The following is a 22,211-nucleotide window of genomic DNA, read 5'->3' as shown; positions in this document are numbered from 1 at the left end:
TATTTCTGGCAGATTGATTTTGCACATAAAGCTTAAGCCTTTGTTTTAATAGACCATAAAGGGAGGTGAGGAGTGTAAACGGCTGTTCAAGCTGGCCCCAAGTCCTCACATTTACTTCTCACAGTAGCGGATTTAGGTTTTAGCTTTTATCTGAGTCCCGGTTATTCACTTCATGTGAATGCAAAGCTACAGATTATGGCACATTTTGAAAAATGAACTCACGCTTGAGCACTTTCTGACGTACATTTAGTTTTTCCTGCAGTCTAGTCCGACTGTAGCAGTAATATCCACTTTATTTCACAAGATGATACAATTGTCAGATGTTTTAAGGGCTCTTATGTAACGTGGATGGTTAAATTACTCCAGAAACACTACGACAGTTTATGTTTCAGCAATATCTTCATCACAACTTTGTTTCACTCTCCCTGCTTTTCATTAGGGTGTGTGTGATTTGAGATTAGTCCTACGGCTTTGTGCTTCCAATCCAAGGACATTATGACCATATGACAGATCTTCCAGGACGAGCGCTCAGACAAGCGCACACAAGCAAGCTTAGCTCATAAAACTCAAAGAAACATACTTATTTGGCAGTTTATTCTCAACTACTTATATTTTCCAGCCCGCTGGCTGCTCAGACTCTCATAGTATACTCTTAATAAAGCATATGTTCATCTTTAATCACTAGTTTCATTTTTGAATAAGTGTGCTTTAGTAAGAGGAGCGTTTAATAACGTTTACAATTTATGAGTTTCCCAAGTCAACCATGACAAAATCAAACGTCTGTAGGAGGACGATGTTCTCTTAGAGCATTATTATCTCATTTAGTTCTCCAGCGAGGTATAAAGCTGATACACAAAATACATCTTCTCTCGACCGAGGTGCGTTGAATGTTTTGTAGTTGTGTGTGACGACCCAACGACACCCAAATATACTCTTATGCCTGCTGCATGTGCGCCTGCTCCCTCTGGCTGTGGAGTTCAGCGTGACACAAAAACCTATCCTGCTAATCCCAGCCCGGGATGCCTCTCCTCCCGGAGGAGAGGATATTTGAGTGCAGCGCTCTGATGAGTCCCGTTCCGTCCTCTGAAGTGCCTCGCTTCTCTATCTCTCCCGTCCCAGGCCAGCCAGTTCAACATGGAGCACTTCTCCGGGATGCACAACTGGTACGCCTGCTCGCACGCCAGACCGACCTTCTGCAACGTTTGCAGGGAGGCGCTGCCGGGCGTCACCTCCCACGGCCTGTCCTGTGAAGGTACACACACACACACACACACACACACACACACACACACACACACATGTGCATGCACAGAGCGGGCTACATCTGTGCTCTTGAAGTGGCACATTTGAAAACACTGGAAACCTCCAACTAAGTATTAAGCATGACTGGTTGTTATACTGTATCATTTATTGTGTTTACACCTCTTAAACAACAATAGCTAAGTCAAGAAGTGTGTTTATGGCTCCTTTTTGCAGGTTGGGGCTGGATTTATTGCAGGTTTGACAGACTGGAACAGTTATGTAAAAGCACTAAAAGCTCTATTTCACCTCTCATACCAGTTATAAAAAAAGAAAAGTAAAGACACACCCAGGCAGGGTGTTGTTTCATTTTTCAACGTGTCTCTTCTGAGTGATAATAAACTGAAGAGAAGGATAATAATAATAATACGAATGGAAACCCAAGAGATTAAAGGTGAACCCCGAGGTCGAGGTGCATGGGTGTTGGATCACACCATCCATCAATGTTGGAGCCAAAGTTGACGACAGATGAGGAATAAAGCAGTTCATCACAAAATTAACCTCTGATTTTCATTAGTCCTCTATTAGTAAAACATTATTTATTTAGGTTCAAGTTATTTCAGCGAGCTTTGTAAACTTTTCTCTCAGCAAACAAGTTTTTCCGCAGCTGTTTGGTTAGTTTAGTTAGTTTAAGTTTATTTCAATCATATAGACCTTTCAAGGCAACAAAGAAGAGACACATTTTACAATTTGACTGAAAAAGGGTCAGGCAGAAGCAGAGCTTATTAATGCTAACGCCTACTACACAACTTAAGCTACACAATACATGGTGTCAAGTGTAAAGAAAAAAACAACAAAAAACAAACATATAATATATACATATACTGTACATACACTTGCATACATACATGTACACACATAGATGCATATACATACACACACATATCTCTTTTCCCCTTTTTTCAATTACAGCCATAACTCCCAAATATAATTGCACGCATAATGATTTTTTGAACATAACAAAGGCAGTACATTGCTTAAGTTTGAGATCAACACTATTCCACAGCTGGACCTCTTTAAAAGAAATACATCTTCTTTTAACTTCTTTTATTGCTTTTGGTAACAAAATTCTGTATCCATCTCTTATGAAAAACCTCTGCACACTGTCTGTTAGTGTTTTATTTTTTGCTTTAAACATGATTTGCATTGTTCTATAATAAACCAAGTCTCTAAACTTCAGAATATGAGAATTTAAAAATAATGGATTAGTATGATCATAATATCCCGCTTTATTTATGATGCGTATAGCTCGTTTTTGTAGTAAAACAATTTTATCAGTTATGGTTTTCAACGTAGATCCACATAGTTCCACACAGTAAGTTAAATAAGGAAGTTCCAGCTTGGTTTACAAATTAATTATCTTTCTTTATATTAAGAGATAATTTATTAACATCAAACCAAGTTTTGAGCACTCCAAGCTCTTCAACAGTGTCCCTGTTTGGTCTACGTGTGAATCCGTGCAACGTTACGACAGGTTAAGGAGCTACACACCCACAGCTGCACGTGGATGAGCTAACAACGTCCTTGCCATTTGAACGCTGTTCACTTGTGGCGACACGAGCGGAAATCTCCAGCTGAGTCACTCAGTCAGTTACTGTTACAGCTCAAAATGCAAATAAACGATAAGATCCTTTCAGCTCATGAGTAAATACACAAACGCCCGGGATCCACGTGGGTGCGGTGGTTCAAACATGCGTCTATGTCAGGGGTCGGCAACCCCCGGCTCTAGAGCCGCATGCGGCTCTTTAGCGCCGCCCTAGTGGCTCCTGGAGCTTTTTCAAAAATGTATGACCTTTTTTTCCTTTTTTTCTTCTCTTTGTTTTCTCTTTTTTTCTTCTTTTTTTCTTTTCTTTTTTTCTTCTTTTTTCTCTTTTTTTCTTCCTTTTTCATTTCCTTTTTAATCTCGACATTTTGACTTTTTCCTCGACATTTTGACTTTTTTCTGAAAATTGTACTTCAACATTAATCTCGACATTTCGACTTTTTTCTCGACATTTCAACTTTTTCCTCGACATTTTGACTTTTTTCTCAACATTTCGACTTTTTTCTCGACATTTCGCCATTTGCCTTCATTCTAAGGCTTATACAAAACTTTTCATTTTTTGCGGCTCCAGACATATTTGTTTTTTGTATTTTTTGTCCAATATGGCTCTTTCAACATTTTGGGTTGCTGACCCCTGGTCTATGTCCACCAGTATAACTCTGTTAAGGAACTGGATCATTACCTCCAATTATCATCCAGACCTACTTCATATGACTTCTTCAAGTCTTGCAACTAAATCTGTGATTAAAAACCAATGTCTTTACAGTTTCTCTGGGTTCGGATCCTCTTTCTTAGAGTCGCACCTGAAATGCATGTTGATGCTCGGCATGTTTGAATGACGTTTCTTTCTCCATCTCTTGCAGTTTGTAAGTTCAAGGCCCACAAGCGCTGCGCCGTCCGCTCCACCAACACCTGCAAATGGACCACGCTGGCCTCCATAGGGAACGATATCATAGAGGACGAGGATGGGGTGAGCGTGAAACTTTCTCTCCTTCTTACTCACTCACTGGGTGCAGTTTCCCAGGGAACTGTCAGGGAACATCAGCTTCAGCCACACCTGCAGCCGCTGTTCATGAGTCATCGTTGGAGAAACTGCAGTAGACGCAAACATTTGTCCTCATAAACATTTGTATGGTTCTCGTTTGTTTCAGGTGTCTATGCCGCACCAGTGGCTGGAGGGCAACCTGCCCGTCAGTGCCAAATGTGTGATGTGCGACAGGAACTGTGGCAGCGTGCGGCGGCTGCAGGACTGGCGCTGCCTCTGGTGCAAAGCTATTGTAAGTGGGGTCGGTTTTTAGTCTGTCATGTCAGAAACTCTCTCGTCAGCCTGTTTAGGACGTTGCTACGAGCTGAAAGTTATTTTCATTGAGGTTTCACTTTCAAAATCTAAAGTTGTCATGCTGAGTGACACAGAACCGTCTGTAAAGTGCTCGCTCAGTTTGAAGTGTGTTTGGCTGGAGGGACGGCGAGGGGACAGCTCTCTCTCTTTGTGCGAGCTCTCAAGGCCCGGGAGGTTCTGGGAGGTTCGTTTGAGTCGTGGGAGTAATGGGCCGGCACTCCAGGTGGCAGATCCCCGCGGGGACGAGCACCAGGGGAGCAGTGACTGATGAGATCAGGCCAATGTCTGCTATATTTAGATTCTCCATTACAGGTTAATTAAATCTTTTACATATATAGCAGCAGCAGAGTTATTAGGGCGCTGTAACGAGACCGCTGGTGTCGGGACTTTAACTGCAATAATTAATTAAGTCAGGCAGCAGCACGAAGGGAAGAGGAGTGAATGATAGAGATGTCACGTGTTAAAAATGATATCATACTTGTATCTAAAACTTGTAGGCCGACTTCAGTTCCAGACTGTTGAGTGTAAACCGTATTAAGGCTAAACTGAAGTACATGAGGAGGAGAGTCCAGGGGGAACATCCTCGTATGTGCGTCCGGTTGCAGAGACACTCCTTCATCCTTTCACTTGGTTTCAGTTACACCTCGCTGAGGTTGTTCCTCTTTAACGTACAGGACAAACTGACACGCGACGGCAAGTCTCCTCCCCTCTGCTCTCAGACACGAAGCCGTCTGCACGAATGAATCAGAATTTGTAAAGGTTATAGAAGTGGCATTTGGTGGATTTCAGAGGGAGGCAACGACCTTTCGGCTTCTGCTGAAATATAGAATTGCTATGGAGACCAAAAACTGTGTGTGTGTGTGTGTGTGTGTGTGTGTGTGTGTGTGTGTGTGTGTGTGTGTGTGTGTGTGTGTGTGTGTGTGTGTGTGTGTGTGTGTGTACGCTTGCAGGTCCACAGCAGCTGCAAAGAACAAATGGGGAAGGTGTGTCCACTGGGTCAATGTCGCGTCTCAATCATCCCACCTACTGCACTTAACAGCATCGACTCCGACGGTAACACACACACACACACACACACACACACACACACACACACACACACACACACACACACACACACACACACACTAAGAAGCTCAAAGTTCAGAAATGTCACTCTTCAGCTCTAATTCAGTGTCTAATTCCAAGTTAGTCATCTTTGTCTCTTAAATTCACCACACCAGGAAAGAGCTGTGATTTCAGATTTGAGCGTACGTCCATCTCTGTTTCCTACAGGAAGTTCAAGTAGACAAGGGCTGGCGATATGGACCAAAAGTCATATCTCGATATTTTCTAGTTAAATGGCGATACTCGATATATATCGATATTTTTTCTGTGCCATAATTGGGGTTTCCCCCAAAGCATTATAGCATAGCATCTCTGTTAGCTTCATTTTTTTCTGAGGCAAACCCTTAAAAAAACAGTCAGTTTTAATACAAAGCCTCGTGCCAAATGTCACACAGGTACATTTATTAACAGAGGTTTGCACAATATCAAAATGTATGAAACAAATGAAATAAAAATAAACTGCGTGCATATATAGAATAAAAATGCTTCTTGAATAAAATAAAACAAATATCACTTTCCTGCATATCAATTAAATTAAAATACACTGTGCAATTAATACAATGTAGACAGTAACAGGCAGACTTTTCCACTGAGGTTGACAGTTGTGCAAATAACAAAACATTTGTGCAAATCTCAAATAAAACATTCAAGTCAATTTGTCACAAAATAAGCTATATCAAAATCATTAAAAAAAAAAAAGTTAAAAAAAAAAAAAAAAAAAATTTTAAATCGATATAAACGATATTGTCTCGTACCATATCGTGTTTGAAAATATATCGATATATATTAAAATCTCGATATATCGCCCAGCCCTAAAGTAGACTGAAGGAAAACAAGGATATTCTGAGGATTTATTGATCTCTTTTCTAAAAACCTTTAAAACTCGTCCCGTGTTTCCAAGCAAACAGTTCTTCTCTTCTCCCACCCCTGGTTTCAGGCTTCTGGAAGGCCACCTCTGCGTCGTGCTCCAGTCCCCTCCTGGTCCTCGTCAACTCCAAGAGCGGCGACAACCAGGGGGTCAAGTTCCTCCGCAAGTTCAAGCAGCTGCTCAACCCTGCTCAAGTGTTCGACCTGATGAACGGAGGTCCAGAGCTCGGGTACTTTCTTTTTTTTTCTGTTTTTTAAATGTTGAATCCTGGCTGAAATGAAGGACGACGCTGCTCGTGGGAGTCGTGGGCCTCCTAACATGTAGTCTCTCTCTCTCCCGCCCAAGCCTGCGGCTCTTCCACAAGTTTGCAACGTTCCGCGTCCTGGTGTGCGGGGGAGACGGCAGCGTGGGCTGGGTGCTCTCCGAGCTGGATAAACTCAACCTCCACAAACAGGTGAGAGGGGGAGGAGGAGGAGGAGGAGGAGGAGGGGGGGAGGAGGAGGAGGAGGAGCAGGAGGAGGGGGAGGGGGAGGAGAAGAGGAGGAGGAGGAAGAGGAGGAGGAAAAGGAGGAGGAGGAGCAGGAGAAGAAGCAGGAGGAGGAGGAGGAGGAGGAGGAAGAGGGAGAGGAGGAAGAGGAAGAGGAGGAAGAGGAGGAGGAGGAAGAGGAGGAGGAGGAGGAGGAGGAGGAGCAGGGGGAGGAGAAGAAGCAGGAGGAGGAGGAGGAGCAGGAGGAGAAGAAGCAGGAGGAGGAGCAGGGGAGGAGAAGAAGCAGGAGGAGGAGGAGGAGGGGGGGGAGGAGGGGGAGGAGAAGGGGAGGAGGAGGAGGAGGAGGAGCAGGAGGAAGGGGAGGAGGAGGAGAAGGAGCAGAAGGAGGAGGAGGAAGAGGAGCAGGAAGAGGAGCAGGAAGCGGAGGAAGGGGAGAAGGAGGAGGAGGAGGAGGAAGAAGAGGAGGAGGAGCACGGGGAGGAGAAGGAGGAGGAGGAGGAGCAGGCGGAGGAGAAGAAGCAGGAGGAGGAAGAGGAGGAAGAGGAGGAGGAGGAGAAGAAGCAGGAGGAGGAAGAGGAGGAAGAGGAGGAGGAGGAGCAGGGGGAGGGGGAGGAGGAGGAGGAGGAGGAAGATGAGGAGGAGCAGGAGGAGGAGGAGCAGGAGGAGGAAGAGGAGGAGGAGGAAGATGAGGAGGAGCAGGGGGAGGAGAAGAAGCAGGAGGAGGAGGAGGAGGAGGGGCTGATGGCATAATCCTGACATCAGTGCTGAGCGCTAATGGGGGGAAAGAAAGCAGCAGAATGCATGCTGGGATAGACAGAGCCACAGCTGTTATCCATCACACACGTCAACATTTTAATGTCTTTTTTACCTTGTCTGCATATATATTAATGGTTAATACCAAGTTTGGTAAAACTTAAAGCATATATATGCATTTTAATCTTAATCTCTTTAATCTTTTTGTTTGTTTTTTAGTTTTTTGTTGTTTTTTTTTACATTTTAATTTAAGGCTACTTCAGTTTATTTTATTTCTTGAAATATCAAATGAAAATCAACAAACCTGCAACAAAATGTTGCACTGTTGATCCTGCACTTAAACCAGACTAGTTGATGTGGAGAGAAGGGCTGAATCTAAAATCCCACACTGCTTAACTTAATTTAACTCATTCATGGCGTGGAGTTAATTCATAGAAATGATGACTCCATTAACGTGGTTTTCATCTAATATAGTTATCAAGCACCACATCAAACCAGTTTTCAACCAGTCTGACTTTAGCTCATGTTGATCTAAACACATTAAGACATCGGCTGTGTGGTCCAAATTAGTGAAAAATGACTTGCTTGGTTGGGAGAGGAGTCGGCAGGGTGCCGTTCAGACAGAAGAGAATTAGTTCAATAAATGTGAGATAAATCCTCTGTTTCTGCAGCTGCCGGTGCTTTCATAACTCTCCGTTAATCTGCGCAGTGTCAGCTGGGCGTGCTCCCTCTGGGCACGGGGAACGACCTGGCCCGGGTCCTGGGCTGGGGAGGCCTCTGCGACGACGACGCTCAGCTCCTGCAGATCCTGGAGAAACTGGAGAGGGCCACCACCAAGATGCTGGACAGGTAAGGCGAGGAGGGAAGAGGGGGGGTGAGTGATGTGGGCAACACGCGGTTAGAACAAGCGGGTTCACTGGAACGTAAAATCGACTTCACTCTCTGATGGTTTTAACTTCCTGTCTCGTTCCTCGGTCTGGATGAATCACCGCTCCGAGGAGCTCAGAGGACTGAAACAGTTTCAGCTGCAGCGGCTCGTCGCTCTGTTTCACTGGCATCTCTTCAGAGAGGTTGTTAGAGGGGCTTCTGAATCTGTAGAGGGGATGCACATGGATGATTTTTCATATGAACATAACTCTGACCACCAAAACATTCAGTTCAACACAAGAACCGGGACTAAAACAAGTAAATATCATCTCAGATCAAAGGTCTCAGCGGAGGAAGATGAATCTGTCAACCACATACATGAACATGTGGCCAGAAATAAAGTTTCACGATATCTATATTGATGTGATTTCTGCACCAGAAAAATTCACGAGTCAGCGTGAAGACCAGCTCTCACTTGTAAAAACAGGTTAGAGCTGCAATTCAGCCGTCCATAGAAATGGTATTGGTAAAAACGGTTATCTTAATTGAACATATTTGGAACAAACTTCAAGAAATAAGTGACTTTCTTTGCAAATTATACCTCACACCTGTTAATGTTCCACAGATGTTGCTAATATCTAATCCACGTGATCAATTCAGATGAAAATCAGCATTACTGTTACTGTTTTTGATTATAATAATAATACATTTTATTTATAGGTGTCTTTCAAGACACTCAAGGTCCCCGTACGGATAAAAGCAGAATGCACAATATAAACAATCAAATAAAAACACAATATAGATAAAATAATAGAGAATAAACAGAAAATGATAAATGGACAAACATGGATAATGGTCTATTGGTTTCAAATTCTAAAAAGGAAAAGATAAAAAGGACAATAGATAAAACCCTTCTCTGCTATATAAAATCTAAAATATTGTAATATTCCTTTGATATGCCAACGCGACATAATTAACTTTTTCAGAAATAAGGTTTTATATTTAATCTCTGCTCTCCTGTAATGATGCATCATAGTTTTAAAGGTGCTTGAAACACCTGCAGGAATGTGAAAGTGGTGTAACGTGTCACACATACCTGCGTGAGGCGGTCACAAGTGTCATCTCTTCCTCATTCTGAGACAGTTTCTTCTCTACACGGATGACTCAAACAGCAGATACAGTTTCTGTCAGGTTGAGGCCGACTCTGTAGAAGGAAACGTTGCAGTTCCCTGAGCGACCACCGGGGGCGGGCTGCAGACAGGAGTCAATCTCCATCTCTCACATGCTCAGATGTTCATCTTTGCAGCACAAACAGTGGTTCGTTTCATCCGTTTGCACGAGGAAAAAAAGAGCTTTCAAGAGCACTCTTCAGAAATCTATGACATCACAGGTGCTTTGTCCAGTTCTTCAGATCAGATTAAATAATACTTCATTAATCCCACAACATGGAAATGTCCTTGTTACAGCAGCAATGAGTAAAAAAAAAAAACACAATACACTTTACTCTATACAAGCAACCATTAAACATTTTTAACAATAAACCTCTGAGTGAAATAAGAGATATGTCCATAAGTATGCACAGCAGATGTGCAAATATGCAAAAAGATGCAACAGCAACAGGTAGGGCTGGGCGATATGGACCAAAAGTCATATCTCGATATTTTCTAGCTAAATGGCGATACTCGATATATATCTCAATATTTTTTCTGTGCCATAATTGGGGTTTCCCCCTGGGCATTATAGCATAGCATCTCTGTTAGCATCTCTGTTAGCATCTCTGTTAGCATCTCTGTCAGCTTCATTTTTTTCTGAGGCAAACCCTTAAAAAAACAGTCAGTTTTAATACAAAGCCTCGTGCCAAATGTCACACAGGTTCCTTTATTAACAGAGGTCTGCACAATATCAAAATGTATAAAACAAATGAAATAAAAATAAACTGCCTGCATGTATAGAATAAAAATGCGTCTTGAATAAAATAAAACAAATATCCCTTTCCTGCATAACAATTAAATTAAAATACACTGTGCAATTAATACAATGTAGACAGTAACAGGCAGACTTTTCCACTGAGGTTGACAGTTGTGCAAATAACAAAACATTTGTGCAAATCTCAAATAAAACATTCAAGTCAATTTGTCACAAAATAAGCTATATCAAAATCGTAAAAAAAAAAAAAAAAAAAAAATAATAATTAATAATCGATATAAACGATATAGTCTCGTACCATATCGCGCTTGAAAATATATCGATATATATTAAAATCTCGATATATCGCCCAGCCCTAGCAACAGGTATGGAGACAAAAGAAAGCACTGGGAGTATATGACGGGTTAGGTAGAGGTTATGGATGAAATATTACATAATTTTGTACGTGATAAGAACAGTTTTTATATGTAAACAAAAATAATTGGTGTGAATAGTACAGGTGGAGACAGGAAACACTACAAAATGTCGACGGTGTCAACGATGGAGAAATTGCTCTGCAGTAAATCCGTTGATGTTGGATTCAAGTAACTGAAATGATGGTCCTTATGAATGGAGTCAGGTCTGTCGGAGAAAACTGGATGTTTGATAACGTCTTTGATCAATCTTAGACAGAACAAGGACAGAAAGGCTGCAGGTGACCTCGCTCTCTGATCTGAAGCTGAGTATCTGCTGACAGCTTTTTTGATTTGAACCCCTGCGTTCTCCAGATGGAGCGTGATGACATACGAGGTGCCCACCACAAACAAACACACCCCGATAGTGAAGGAAGACGACGGCCTCGACTCTCCTCTCCAGGTGAGTCTCCCTGCAGAACTTTCCAGGAGGCTGCAGTCGTATTATTATTATTATTAACATCCACCGGGAATGAGTGGAGTTCTCATCCACACGGAGCAGTGTACATATTGACGAAGGGCCGCTCTGTGTTTGGAGTAAAGGCTGGACGCAACCTCTCCAGATGGAAAACATGGTTTCTTGATTTTTGCTTCTTTTTCACTCCAACTTTGACGTTCGTTTTTTTACATCCAAAAGAGTTTTCATGCATCCATCTCCAGTAAACAGGAACCGGCTCATCCAAGTTTGGAAGAACAGTAACAGTTATCAGGGAACTGCGTGTAGGATTAGTTAAAAGGTGATTAAAAACAAGCATTTAACTACAAAAGGTAGATTAGACTCTCGGAGTCTAAATCCCAACAAGCCCGATGCATTTTGGAAACAAACCTTCACTGCAGCTGGTAACAGCAGTTTTTTAACCCAACAAAGAGTTAAATCCCCTTTCATCCCTGAAGACGGCCCTAAAATGCACACCTGAAAATGTAAACTGGATGATCTCAACAGGATGAAGGCTTTTTTTTCATGTGCAGATTTATGAGCACATGCCAGAAATGTTGCTGAAAGAAAATCCCCCCAAACAAGAACTGACATGCTCTCACAATCACATCATAAATAGCAGCTGTGATAGTCACTGCTGACAAATCCATGTGGTTGTTTTACATAAAGTGAGTTTACTGTTTAATGTTTTACTTTTCTGTTGTAACCTCAAAATGAATCATTGAATTCTTTTGGTGAGCGTCGTCTTGTTGACACCTTGGCTAGAATAAAGCAAAAAAAAACTCTCCAAGGATTAAAGCATTAATTCATAGCACAGAAAGATGCAAATGAGAGCTTATGTGTATTTCCTTATACATGCAGCCTCTCTTTCTGAACGCCACAGGTCCATATCACTCAGTATGCCGACTCCGTGGCTTCTCATCTCGCCAAGATCCTGGACTCAGACAAGCACAGCGACGTCATCTCCTCCGCCAAGTAAGTACCATGAACGCCTTCAAACACAGGAACGGGCCGGAAGCAAAGCGAGGAGGAAGCTGGTGAAGGAGGAGAGTAGGGGGAGGAGAGCGATTTAAGGAGGATAAATGCAGAGAGGGCCGAGGGTTTTGGTCGGCAGGTATTTAACGCTTGAGGCTCATATTCTGCACACACACTTGAAAGTGTGGGAGCGTGCACACCAGCCTGCGAGGGAGAGAGATAAAAAGGTATTTAGGGGTCATCGTGAGTGCTCTGGTACATTAGCAGCCGTCCTCTGGGACAGGTGCAGCGGCCATTAAAGAGCACTTTTGTCCGCTGCCTTGCGTGGGCTTTATACTGACACTAATCTGCACCCAGACCTGCAGCACATCCACCCCCCCACCCCCGGGGGAGGGCAGGACGCAGGCAGAGTGCATCATCACGGAAAATAGAGCTCGTCCTGTCAGATTTTTTTTATTTTTTTTTTTAAGTGTGTATGTGTCGCGTTTAAAACACAGATTTATAGATCAGACGCAACATTTTTAACAGATGTGACAAGATTTTGGTCAAGACACTTAAAGTACTCTGAGATATAAAAGACACGATGGCTCGTATGTTGAGTTTGATTTTTATGGCACTGCAGGAAATATGGACTCAGTATATTTTATGGTTTGTCTCATAAAGTGAACTGTGAGTGTTAATGTCCATCCAGGTTTGCAACACATCCCAAAAAAGTGGATCAATAAAGCTTTTATCACTTTGTAACATTAAAATACTCTGGTCCCGAGAAGCGAAAAGTGATAAAATACCACATTTTACTTGTTAGTGTTTCACTTTTCTTTCCAAAAAGTCTTCACACATTTATTAATACTATTATTATTATTATTATTATTATTATTATTATTGTTGTTGTTTTTATTATTATTATTTTATGCCTTATACCAGATGTATGTTACTTGATTCCTACATTTCTGAGACTTAATGTTACACAGAAAATGATCTAGAAACTGTTATTGACAAAGTTTGGGATGGGTTTAAATTTAAATTTATAATGAAAGTAAAAAAAATAAAACAAAAAAATTAAAAGGTTAAATGAGTATAATGCATATAAGGGTGCGTATTAACAAATTGTATCAAATTCACTTGAAAAAACATCAAATATCCGTCTGTCCTTCCGTTCAAACTGACGTCAAGTTTGTATTTTGTAAAACTACAACTAATTTTAGGAGGAAATGTGCAATGAAATACTTGTAACTTTAGTTAGGAATAAAAGAGAAGTGTTGTTGCTCAGGGAGACGAGAGTATCAAACTAAGTTTGGATTCCTGCAGCAGCCCTGCAGTATTTACTGAGCCGTGTCCAACCCTGCTAGAAGTGCTGTGGGTTTGGACGAACCTCTGGGCTGAGTCACGCAGCCGTGATGTAACAGTGGTGACTGTTCTGAGGTGAGGGTGATGACAGGCAGGTAGGCGGAAATGAAGCAGCGGCGCAGGAGTGTAATCTCCATCCTCAGCAGGGCTGCTGTTCTTTAACGTGTTGGGTTTTCCTGTCAGCCTCCCTCCCCTGCAGCAGCATCACCTCCTCGCTCTCCCCTGCAGGTTCCTGTGTGGGACGGTGAACGACTTTGTTACCGAGGTGGGGAAGGCGTACGAGAGAGCCACGGAGAACAAGGAGGAGGCAGACGCCATGGCCAAGAAGGTGAGAAGCTCTTGTGTAACGCCGCCCAGTGGGGATCTGTGTGTGTGTGTGTGTGTGTGTGTGGTCGGTACACATGTATTTTTATCCTTTTCCATCCTTAAAAAGACAATTTGAGACTACTGCCAGGAGGAGTTATGTAAGCTACAGGCACCCCATGTTTTCTGCAACAAATGGTTTCTTCTTGGGTTTGTTGGTAGTTTTTTAATTTTAAAAAAGTCACTAAGAGATGTTAAAAATGAATAAACTCTGAAAGAGTCTTGGCTCATGAGACCGATCATACAAAAGTGTTGGTGCATTTCATTTAAGAAAGAAAAACCTCTGAAATAACACAAAACTGACACGGGCAATAATAAATTACAATTTACGGAAAACTGACAACCGAAAAACAGAAAAGGTGATAATAATGTAACCATGGAGACATGTTTGGCTAAAGCGTGTCTGAAATAAAACTCTGTTTTTGGTCTTCAGTCTGACTATTTAAGGGGTCAAAAGTTGCCACTCTGCTGTTTGGTATCATGGTGTTGGCCACACTCAACGTGGACCAGAGGAAGCAGAGGAGATGTTAGAGGTGTTTCCAAGCAGTCTGATGGTCCTGTGACTACAGCTCCAAAGTTCATTCAGACGTTTTGGGTCCACGAATGTAGTTAATATTCCTGGATGTGAACACAAGAGGAAAAAAGATGACGAAAAGAAACTGAGCTCCAGATACAACCATGTCAGACCAAAGTAGACTTAATGAAAGACGCTCGAAGAGGAATCAACAACTGAAGGCAAATCATAAATGAGTGGTAGAGAAAACTGGAGCTTTTTGGAAAGTTACATGAGCTCCATGTCCACAGACGCATAAACGAAGCCTTCAAAGACACGAAGACCGTCGCCCCTGGGAAACACGGAGGAGGCTCAGTTATGTTTGGGTCCCGTGTCCGGTACGGGGAGTCTTGAATCTGTGCAGGGGCAATGAAACCTCAAGACCATGGAGACATTCTGGACCGAAATGTGTCCGCATCAGAAAGCTTGGTGTCAGTCGGAGGTCATGGGTCCTCCAACAGGATGATGACCCAGAATGCTCGGTTAAAAACACGGCACTTATTGTTACATGAGCCCATGAACGTTAATTTCAGTGGCCACTGTGGGTTTTTCTTTCTTTAGTGAAAAGTTACCAGCACATCTCTCCACATGTGGACACATGTGTGTATCAGGGATGGGCGGTATGGACTAAAAAATGTATCACGATAATTCCTGGCATTTATCCCGATAACGATAAAAATGACGGTAAAAAAAATACCAATTCGACTCCACCTTTGTAACTATAAATCTATCTCGCTCTCAGATCTGCCATGTTTGTTACACAAAAACGTATCAACGGGAATCTTCCTTCCTTCCTTCCTTCCTTCCTTCCTTCCTTCCTTCCTTCCTTCCTTCCTTCCTTCCTTCCTTCCTTCCTTCCTTCCTTCCTTCCTTCCTTCCTTCCTTCCTTCCTTCCTTCCTTCCTTCCTTCCTTCCTTCCTTCCTTCCTTCCTTCCTTCCTTCCTTCCTTCCTTCCTTCCTTCCTTCCTTCCTTCCTTCCTTCCTTCCTTCCTTCCTTCCTTCCTTCCTTCCTTCCTTCCTTCCTTCCTTCCTTCCTTCCTTCCTTCCTTCCTTCCTTCCTTCCTTCCTTCCGCCCGCCCGCCCGCCCGCCCGCCCGCCCGCCCGCCCGCCCGCCCGGATTTAACACAGAACCATAAATCAGCTTTACACAAAAACATCATCAACGGGAATTTATCATTTTAACCGCGAAATGACAAATTCTTACCGTGGGGAATTTTTTTGACGGTTTATCGTGAACGGTAAAATATCACCCATTCCTAGTGTGTATATGAAGAAGAAACTTGCTATTTATTTACCAACATGGCAGATTCTCCTCATTATACCACCAATCTATAACGCTGCAGAGTTTTGTAACTGCTCCAAGCCGATACGTCAAAAGTTATGACTAAGACAAACTAAACTGAGCTGCATCCCAATCTGAGCCTCGTGAGCGTGAGCATCACACCTGCTTTCATCCAGAGACAGATCACCGCTTAGCAACAAGTGTTCAAGGGTTCGAGACCAAGTCCACGTCAGTGTTTGAACTTCAGTCCATTATGAAGCCGTTGTTATCAGGAACTTCAGGAGAGTCTGATTTGGTCCACAAACAAGCAAAGACTTCACACAAAGGAGTCGTGATCATGACGGTGTGATCGTGACAAAACACGGCCTTGTGTGTTGAAGACAAATACTGAATAGACGCTGCACAGACTCATCTGTGCTGAATGTGACATCTCCAAACATCTGAGCCTGCTCGTCTCCCCCGTCTCTTCAGTCCCGAGTCCCGATCCGAGCCGCTCACGGACCTGCGGGAGCGGGTGCCGTCTGGATCAGGAGCTGGGTCAACAAGCACATGTGTGAAAACACGTCCAGCTCTCATGTTTACCGAGTCAACAGGGGGCAGAGACAGAGTCTGTTCCTCCTTGTTTGGCTCCATCCCCCACTGCTACTGAGAATAATGGTCGGTTTTAGCCGGGATCTTATTGAAGAAAAGGGTTTTGTGAGACGATCCCAGAAAAGTAAGAATCTCCTGAGCTGAAGAGAGCTGATAGCACTTATCGGCCCTTTCACAATAATGTGATGCTCCACTGGAGCCTGGCAGGAAATCTGCCCATTACTTCTCCAAATAGCGGTCCTTTACTCCCTCATCAAGAGCCTGTATTGATTTCAAGCGGATTTTCGATGTCACTGCAGCCCTGCAGGATAAGCATCTAAGAAGCTGTGCACCACTTTGATCTGTGCACTTATCCGGAGCATACACACCCCTCCGTGTGATGTTTGAAGTGGCCGGGAGAGCAATAAAAAATATTAAACCTCTTCGTCTGAGCAACTCTCTCTCTCTGTCTTTCTCCAGTGTTCGCTGCTGAACGAGAAACTGGATTCACTGGTCAAGGCGCTGAGCGAGGAAGCAGAAGCTCAGGCAAGTCCACATGTCATCTTACATGTTTATTAACAGCACAAAGAAGAACATATCTGGTGTTTGGCATAAAAAAAGAGCTTTAAACACCTGAAAAAGTGACAAAACCTGCTTGTTTACAGACATCTGCTACAGTACATCTGAGGGGCCAGAGGAAAAACTTGTTTCAGACACTTACAGTAGTTCACAAAAGTGACCCAAATCCACTTTTTTGGGGTTTATTTAGTCCATATCTAAATTCATTTTTGTCAGTCTGAACAACACCAATTACAAGGTATCCTGGGTAACTTTCATATGCTGCTAAATCAGATACGTCGCTGATGTCTGATCAGTCTGGACCGTCACGTCACATCTCATCCGTCCTTGACATCAATGTGATGTTTGTCATAATTCTGCACCAGTGGGATGGGTTTTTTTTTATTTTTTTAATTAAATCTACTTCAGTGAATCCGGTCGCGTCACGGTCCACCACTCCTGTCTCCCATCCCTCGTCATCCACACATCTGTACAGATGTTGAAGCTCCATGCATGGCCAGCGTTAAATATTTTGCTCTTCTTTTCCTCAGGTGTCTTCTCATTCAATTAAATCAATCAGTGTTATTGATTGAGTTAGCGGCCCGACGAAACAAAATTGTTTCAAGAGAACAAAAAGAAACACAACAAAAGACAACACAGGACATACTTAGACAGGTGATGAGGCTGCAGCCCGTAGGCGCCGCCCTCATCATTAGCTGAGAAAGGATGACACTGGGAAAGAGGGGGGGGATACATATTCCAAAAATCACTTCATTAGTTTATAAATTCGTCCAGTCCCACAGCACAGAAACTTCAAAACTAAATCATGCAGGCTCCGTGATGCTGCACGTTCTTCTCCACGTGAGCGACCGACAAACTGCGTTTAACGCATGTTCTTCTGACTGCACGTGCAGCTCGTTTAAAAAACAGACCTGTTCACAACCAAAACGCTTTAAAACACTGATGTGAAGTAAAGTGAAGAGTTGTCTGAGGAACGCAGGGAGAAATGGATCAAGGGAGGAGTTGGAGCTCAGTCGTAGGTGGCAGGAAGCAGAGCAGTGGAGTCCAGAGTCCCAACCCGAGGCAGCTACAGCAGTTTGTTGGTGTGGAGTCACGACAGCTGTCAAGCAGGTGCAGGAGTCTCGCTGAGGTCCAGAAACCGCTTGTAGAAAAACATTACTTCAACACTTCACCCTCGATGCAGTCGAGATGGAAATCAGAGATCTGAAGATAAAACTGCTTCTTGAGGAAACGGGACGTTCACTGACCAGAGCTCCTGGTCATGAATGAATAAGTCAGAAACGAGGCAGTAAGTGGAGGTCACCACCTCCAGAGCAGGACACACTGAGCCACCAGGACATGTTCTTGTCACGCTGTTGCCATGGTGATGCTTGTGACTAGGGCTGGGGATGGATTCAAATGTCAAGAATCGATTCGATTCCGATTCTTAAGATTCAGAATCGACTATCAAGATTTGATTCGATCCGATTCGATTCCGAAAACTGTTTTTTGAGCTGTTGCATGAATTATATGACTGTAGTTATGCAAAATATTACTACTAGTATTATATTGAGATTCAACAGCAAGTATTGCAGCTAATGATGCTGTAAGGACCAATCAGCTCCCAGAATGCTGATAGAACTGCTTTAGGAAACATCATGTGGGTCAGAATTACCAAACAGATCCAGGGAGGAAACAGAGACGGATGAAATCGGTTTTAATTTTTCCCACATTCCGTTTTTATTTGTTCCATTTTCGGTCTATTTTGGTTTTTAATTTTTGAGAATTTGGTTTTTAACATTTTTTGCAAATGTAACCCCAAGACAGTATATAAAGTAATGAAATATAGACAATTTATGCAATTATAACTGAACACTTTAATGTTTTAAATATGCCTTTAAACATTTAAAGGCAAAAACATGGAAATCGATTTTTTCAACACAGGCCTACTTGTGACGTGTGAAGAATCCCCCCCCATAAAAAAACAGTGTTTATTCGCAGGTGGTGCCGGCGGGTTCGGAGCCGAGCCAGGAGAGCGGCGACTCCAGCCCCGGCGAGAGCGGCGGCGAGTCCGGGTCGGAGGGCAAAACGTACCGGTCCAAGGAGCAGCTGATGCTGCGGGCCAACAGCCTGAAGAAGGCCCTGAGGCAGATCATCGAGCAGGCCGAGAAAGGTACCGCCGTCTGCCGCCGCCTGAAACCGTAGCAGCGCGTCACGCGCCGCTCACTGACCGCCTGTCGTCGTTGCAGTGGTGGACGAGCAGAACCGGCACACGCAGGTCCAGAGGACGTCGTCCTCGTCCTGCATGAAGCGAGAGAACAGCGAGGAGCTGAAGGAGGCGGAAGCACGTACGTGTGCTTGAACCCTGACAGGTGAAGGTGAACGTGGGTGAGCGGGTCTCGTCAACATGTCCCTCTCTGCCCAGGTCCGGGAGGCTTGAGTCCCTCGTCCCCCATCGTCCTGGAGACGGCGGAGAGCATCAGCACCGTCAGCTTCAGCGAGGACTCCGTGTAAGTGTGTGTCTGCCGGCCGTCTGTCTGCTCCGCTCGCGTCGCCGCGCTCTAATAACCGTCTCCGTGACCCTGAAGGCAGTGCACGGAGAAGTGCGTGATGAACAACTACTTCGGCATCGGCCTGGACGCAAAGATCTCCCTGGAGTTCAACAACAAGCGAGATGAGCACCCCAAGAAATGCAGGTACGAAAACACACACTTATACACAAAACTTACAGACTCGGGTCACCTTCTCGCAGAATAGAGGTTTTTAAGTACACGCAAGGTAAACTTTTCATTTTTAGAGCAGAATTAGTTCTGATCTAACGCATATTTGAATTTGGAAGCTATAAAACCGTGTTCGAAGTGTTCAAAGTGAAGGTAAGACTTTTCTCTTTCAGTGTTTCTTTATTCGGGGGGGGGTCTAAATTGGAATTTCCTTTAAATATCCAGCGCCGGTCAAACTTTTGAACTACTAACTACTCTTTATGAAAACCAGTACCAAGTGTTGGATTCGAAAACCTTGAGCATCACCTTTTAAAGCCTCGATCATCATGAATTCATAGGGATGGGACTCGGGAACCGGTTCTTGATCAGAACCGGTTCCCAGTGTTTCAATTCCTTGGATACGTTTGTAAATTTTGCAAACGATTTTCTTTTTGATTCCGTGCGTAAGCCGGCAGTCAATAGTAACCACGGCGCCAAAGCAATACAAACGCTCAAAAGTCTGGTTACATTTCAGTAAAAAAGCGACAACAGGGCAACTTTCAATACTTGCCAAGTGGATATTTTCTCAAAGGGAGGAAATACTAACAACATGCAAGGACATTTGCGAACAGAGCATGAAATAACAATCAATGAATGTTGCGTTTCTGATCCGCCCCAGACCAACTTCAGTTATTCTCCACCCAGCAGCAGCAACGTTAGTATGTCCTTGGTTAATAATACTGCAGGTAACTAATTAACTAACGAACACTTCCCATACTATTAGCACCATTTGCCTCATTGTTGTCTTTTTTTCGATTAAAGAACCGAATCGTTAAGCAGAATCATAAACAGAGTTGGAATCATAAAAATCTTATCAATTCCAATCCCTATTGATCATTGAGAGTTTTGGGGGGAACAGCTCGTGGAAGTATCATCACCAAACACGCGCCAGACATTTCTGAGTCTGTGTTCCCTCAGAATAAAAATGACATGAGTAAACCCTTAAATCCAGATTCATGAGCAAACCAGTTGACACATTACAATAAACACACATTTACTTCCTGCCAAGTCTTCGGCTTTTTGGAGGAAAAACTCTTGAACTTGTAAGATGTTGGCGTCTGGACTCAGAGGAGCTTATGAAAAAAAAACATCTATCTAAAGCTTAAATATTGAATAGAGGTAAAAATATTTCTATAATATTTTTGCAAGAGCTGTTAACTGCTATCAAATAAACAATAATGTCACATTTCAGTCAAATGTGTGATCTGCCAGTTCTTTCATCTCAGTGCATCACTCCGGATGAATCAAACGTTGTGACACAGACTCTCCGGCTGATGTCTGACAAAATAATGAGTAGATCAATGGCAATAATCTGAACCTGAGGCCTGACATGGAGCTGAAATCTGACATTTATCTCTATTTAAATGAGCAGGACACAGTTACGTCCCTTTGAACTCCTGGAAACTGCAGAAAAAAAAATGTTTTGAACACATTTATTGAACAAAAAAAATCTCATTTAAACTCATATTTCAAAGCAGCAGGGTTTGAGTGCCAGTCACGTAAATGAAAACAACTGTTGAGTATCAGCGCCTGAGCGTTGGCTGATTGCTGATCAAAGGAGTTTTAACCTGAAGGGATGCTGGATGGATGGGAGGTGATGCTTGTCTCTCCCGTGTCCGTCTGCAGCAGTCGCACCAAGAACATGATGTGGTACGGCGTTCTGGGCACCAAAGAGCTGGTCCAGAAGACCTACAAGAACCTGGAGCAAAGAGTTCAGCTGGAGGTGAGACGCACATGCAAGCACACGCACACGTGCACGGTGACCTCCGCCACGGCTGACCCCCTCTCCTCTGCCTCCTCTGCCTCCTCTGCCTCCGCAGTGCGACGGCGTTCCCATGTCCCTGCCGAGCCTGCAGGGTTTGGCCGTCCTCAACATCCCCAGCTATGCCGGCGGCATCAACTTCTGGGGCGGCACAAAGGAGGACAACGTGAGCGCCTCTCGTTTTAAAGCTTGATTGTTGGAAGCCGTCGGCTCGGCGGTGACGTTTTCTCACATGAACTCGTTCCCTCCAGAATTTCGGCGCGCCGTCGTTTGATGATAAGAAGCTGGAGGTGGTGGCGGTGTTCGGCAGCATGCAGATGGCCATGTCCAGAGTCATCAACCTGCAGCACCACCGCATCGCACAGGTAACACACACACACACACACACACACACACACACACACACACACACACACACACACACACACTAGGCTTCTGGTTCTCCAGTGTTGAAGGCTGGTTATTTTGCTAGATGACTTTGGGACTAGTTAGTAGTCGTGTCAATCCTTAAAAGCACTGGAGTCAATCCTCCAATAGTGTAGAAATAGCGGTAGTGCAGTCGCCACACATATCTGATCTCAGCTGATTGATGAAAACATTTCTAGTGAGTTCAACATCAGACATCCACTTCTCTGTGTTATTGTACTGCAGTTACAACCTCATATGGAAACTAGCTGAACCAAGATGGTGCTGATGTTCTACAACTCACGCAAGATGAGGAAATAACTAGGCTTTTTTGGTCTGTCTTGCACTGCAAAAACTCAAAATCTTAACAAGAATATTTGTCTTATTTCTAGTTAAAATGTCTAATTTTTAGTCAAAAAAATCTAATTACACTTAAAACAAGACTCATCACTGGAAAAAACAACAATTTTCACCTGTTTCAAGTAGATTTTCACATAAATTAAGTAGAAAAATCTGCCAGTGGAACAAGATTTTTTTGCTTGTAATGAGAAGATAAATCT

At 43.5% G+C, this 22,211-nt stretch overlaps 1 protein-coding gene across 3 annotated transcripts in view; it reads left to right on the top strand.

Annotated features, from left to right (window-relative positions):
* si:dkey-172j4.3 (diacylglycerol kinase delta) overlaps positions 1-22,211 on the top strand; it is a 93,468-nt gene that overhangs the window by 63,157 nt on the left and 8,100 nt on the right. For all 3 annotated transcript variants that reach the window (XM_061710390.1, XM_061710392.1, XM_061710391.1), the window contains 18 exons: positions 1,120-1,252; positions 3,706-3,812; positions 3,994-4,119; positions 5,132-5,234; positions 6,226-6,385; positions 6,502-6,610; positions 8,106-8,245; positions 10,957-11,044; positions 11,961-12,052; positions 13,628-13,727; positions 16,648-16,713; positions 18,727-18,898; positions 18,975-19,073; positions 19,151-19,235; positions 19,314-19,421; positions 21,111-21,207; positions 21,305-21,412; positions 21,498-21,611. In XM_061710390.1, coding sequence (XP_061566374.1) covers positions 1,120-1,252; positions 3,706-3,812; positions 3,994-4,119; positions 5,132-5,234; positions 6,226-6,385; positions 6,502-6,610; positions 8,106-8,245; positions 10,957-11,044; positions 11,961-12,052; positions 13,628-13,727; positions 16,648-16,713; positions 18,727-18,898; positions 18,975-19,073; positions 19,151-19,235; positions 19,314-19,421; positions 21,111-21,207; positions 21,305-21,412; positions 21,498-21,611 — 2,007 coding nt within the window. The remainder of the gene's footprint in view (positions 1-1,119; positions 1,253-3,705; positions 3,813-3,993; positions 4,120-5,131; positions 5,235-6,225; positions 6,386-6,501; positions 6,611-8,105; positions 8,246-10,956; positions 11,045-11,960; positions 12,053-13,627; positions 13,728-16,647; positions 16,714-18,726; positions 18,899-18,974; positions 19,074-19,150; positions 19,236-19,313; positions 19,422-21,110; positions 21,208-21,304; positions 21,413-21,497; positions 21,612-22,211) is intronic.

Source organism: Cololabis saira, chromosome 20 (genome assembly GCF_033807715.1).
Source record: "Cololabis saira isolate AMF1-May2022 chromosome 20, fColSai1.1, whole genome shotgun sequence".
NCBI classification, from domain to species: Eukaryota; Metazoa; Chordata; class Actinopteri; order Beloniformes; family Belonidae; genus Cololabis; species Cololabis saira.
The sequence above is the reverse complement of the archived record's forward strand: the minus strand, read 5'-3'. Positions and strand labels throughout refer to the sequence as shown.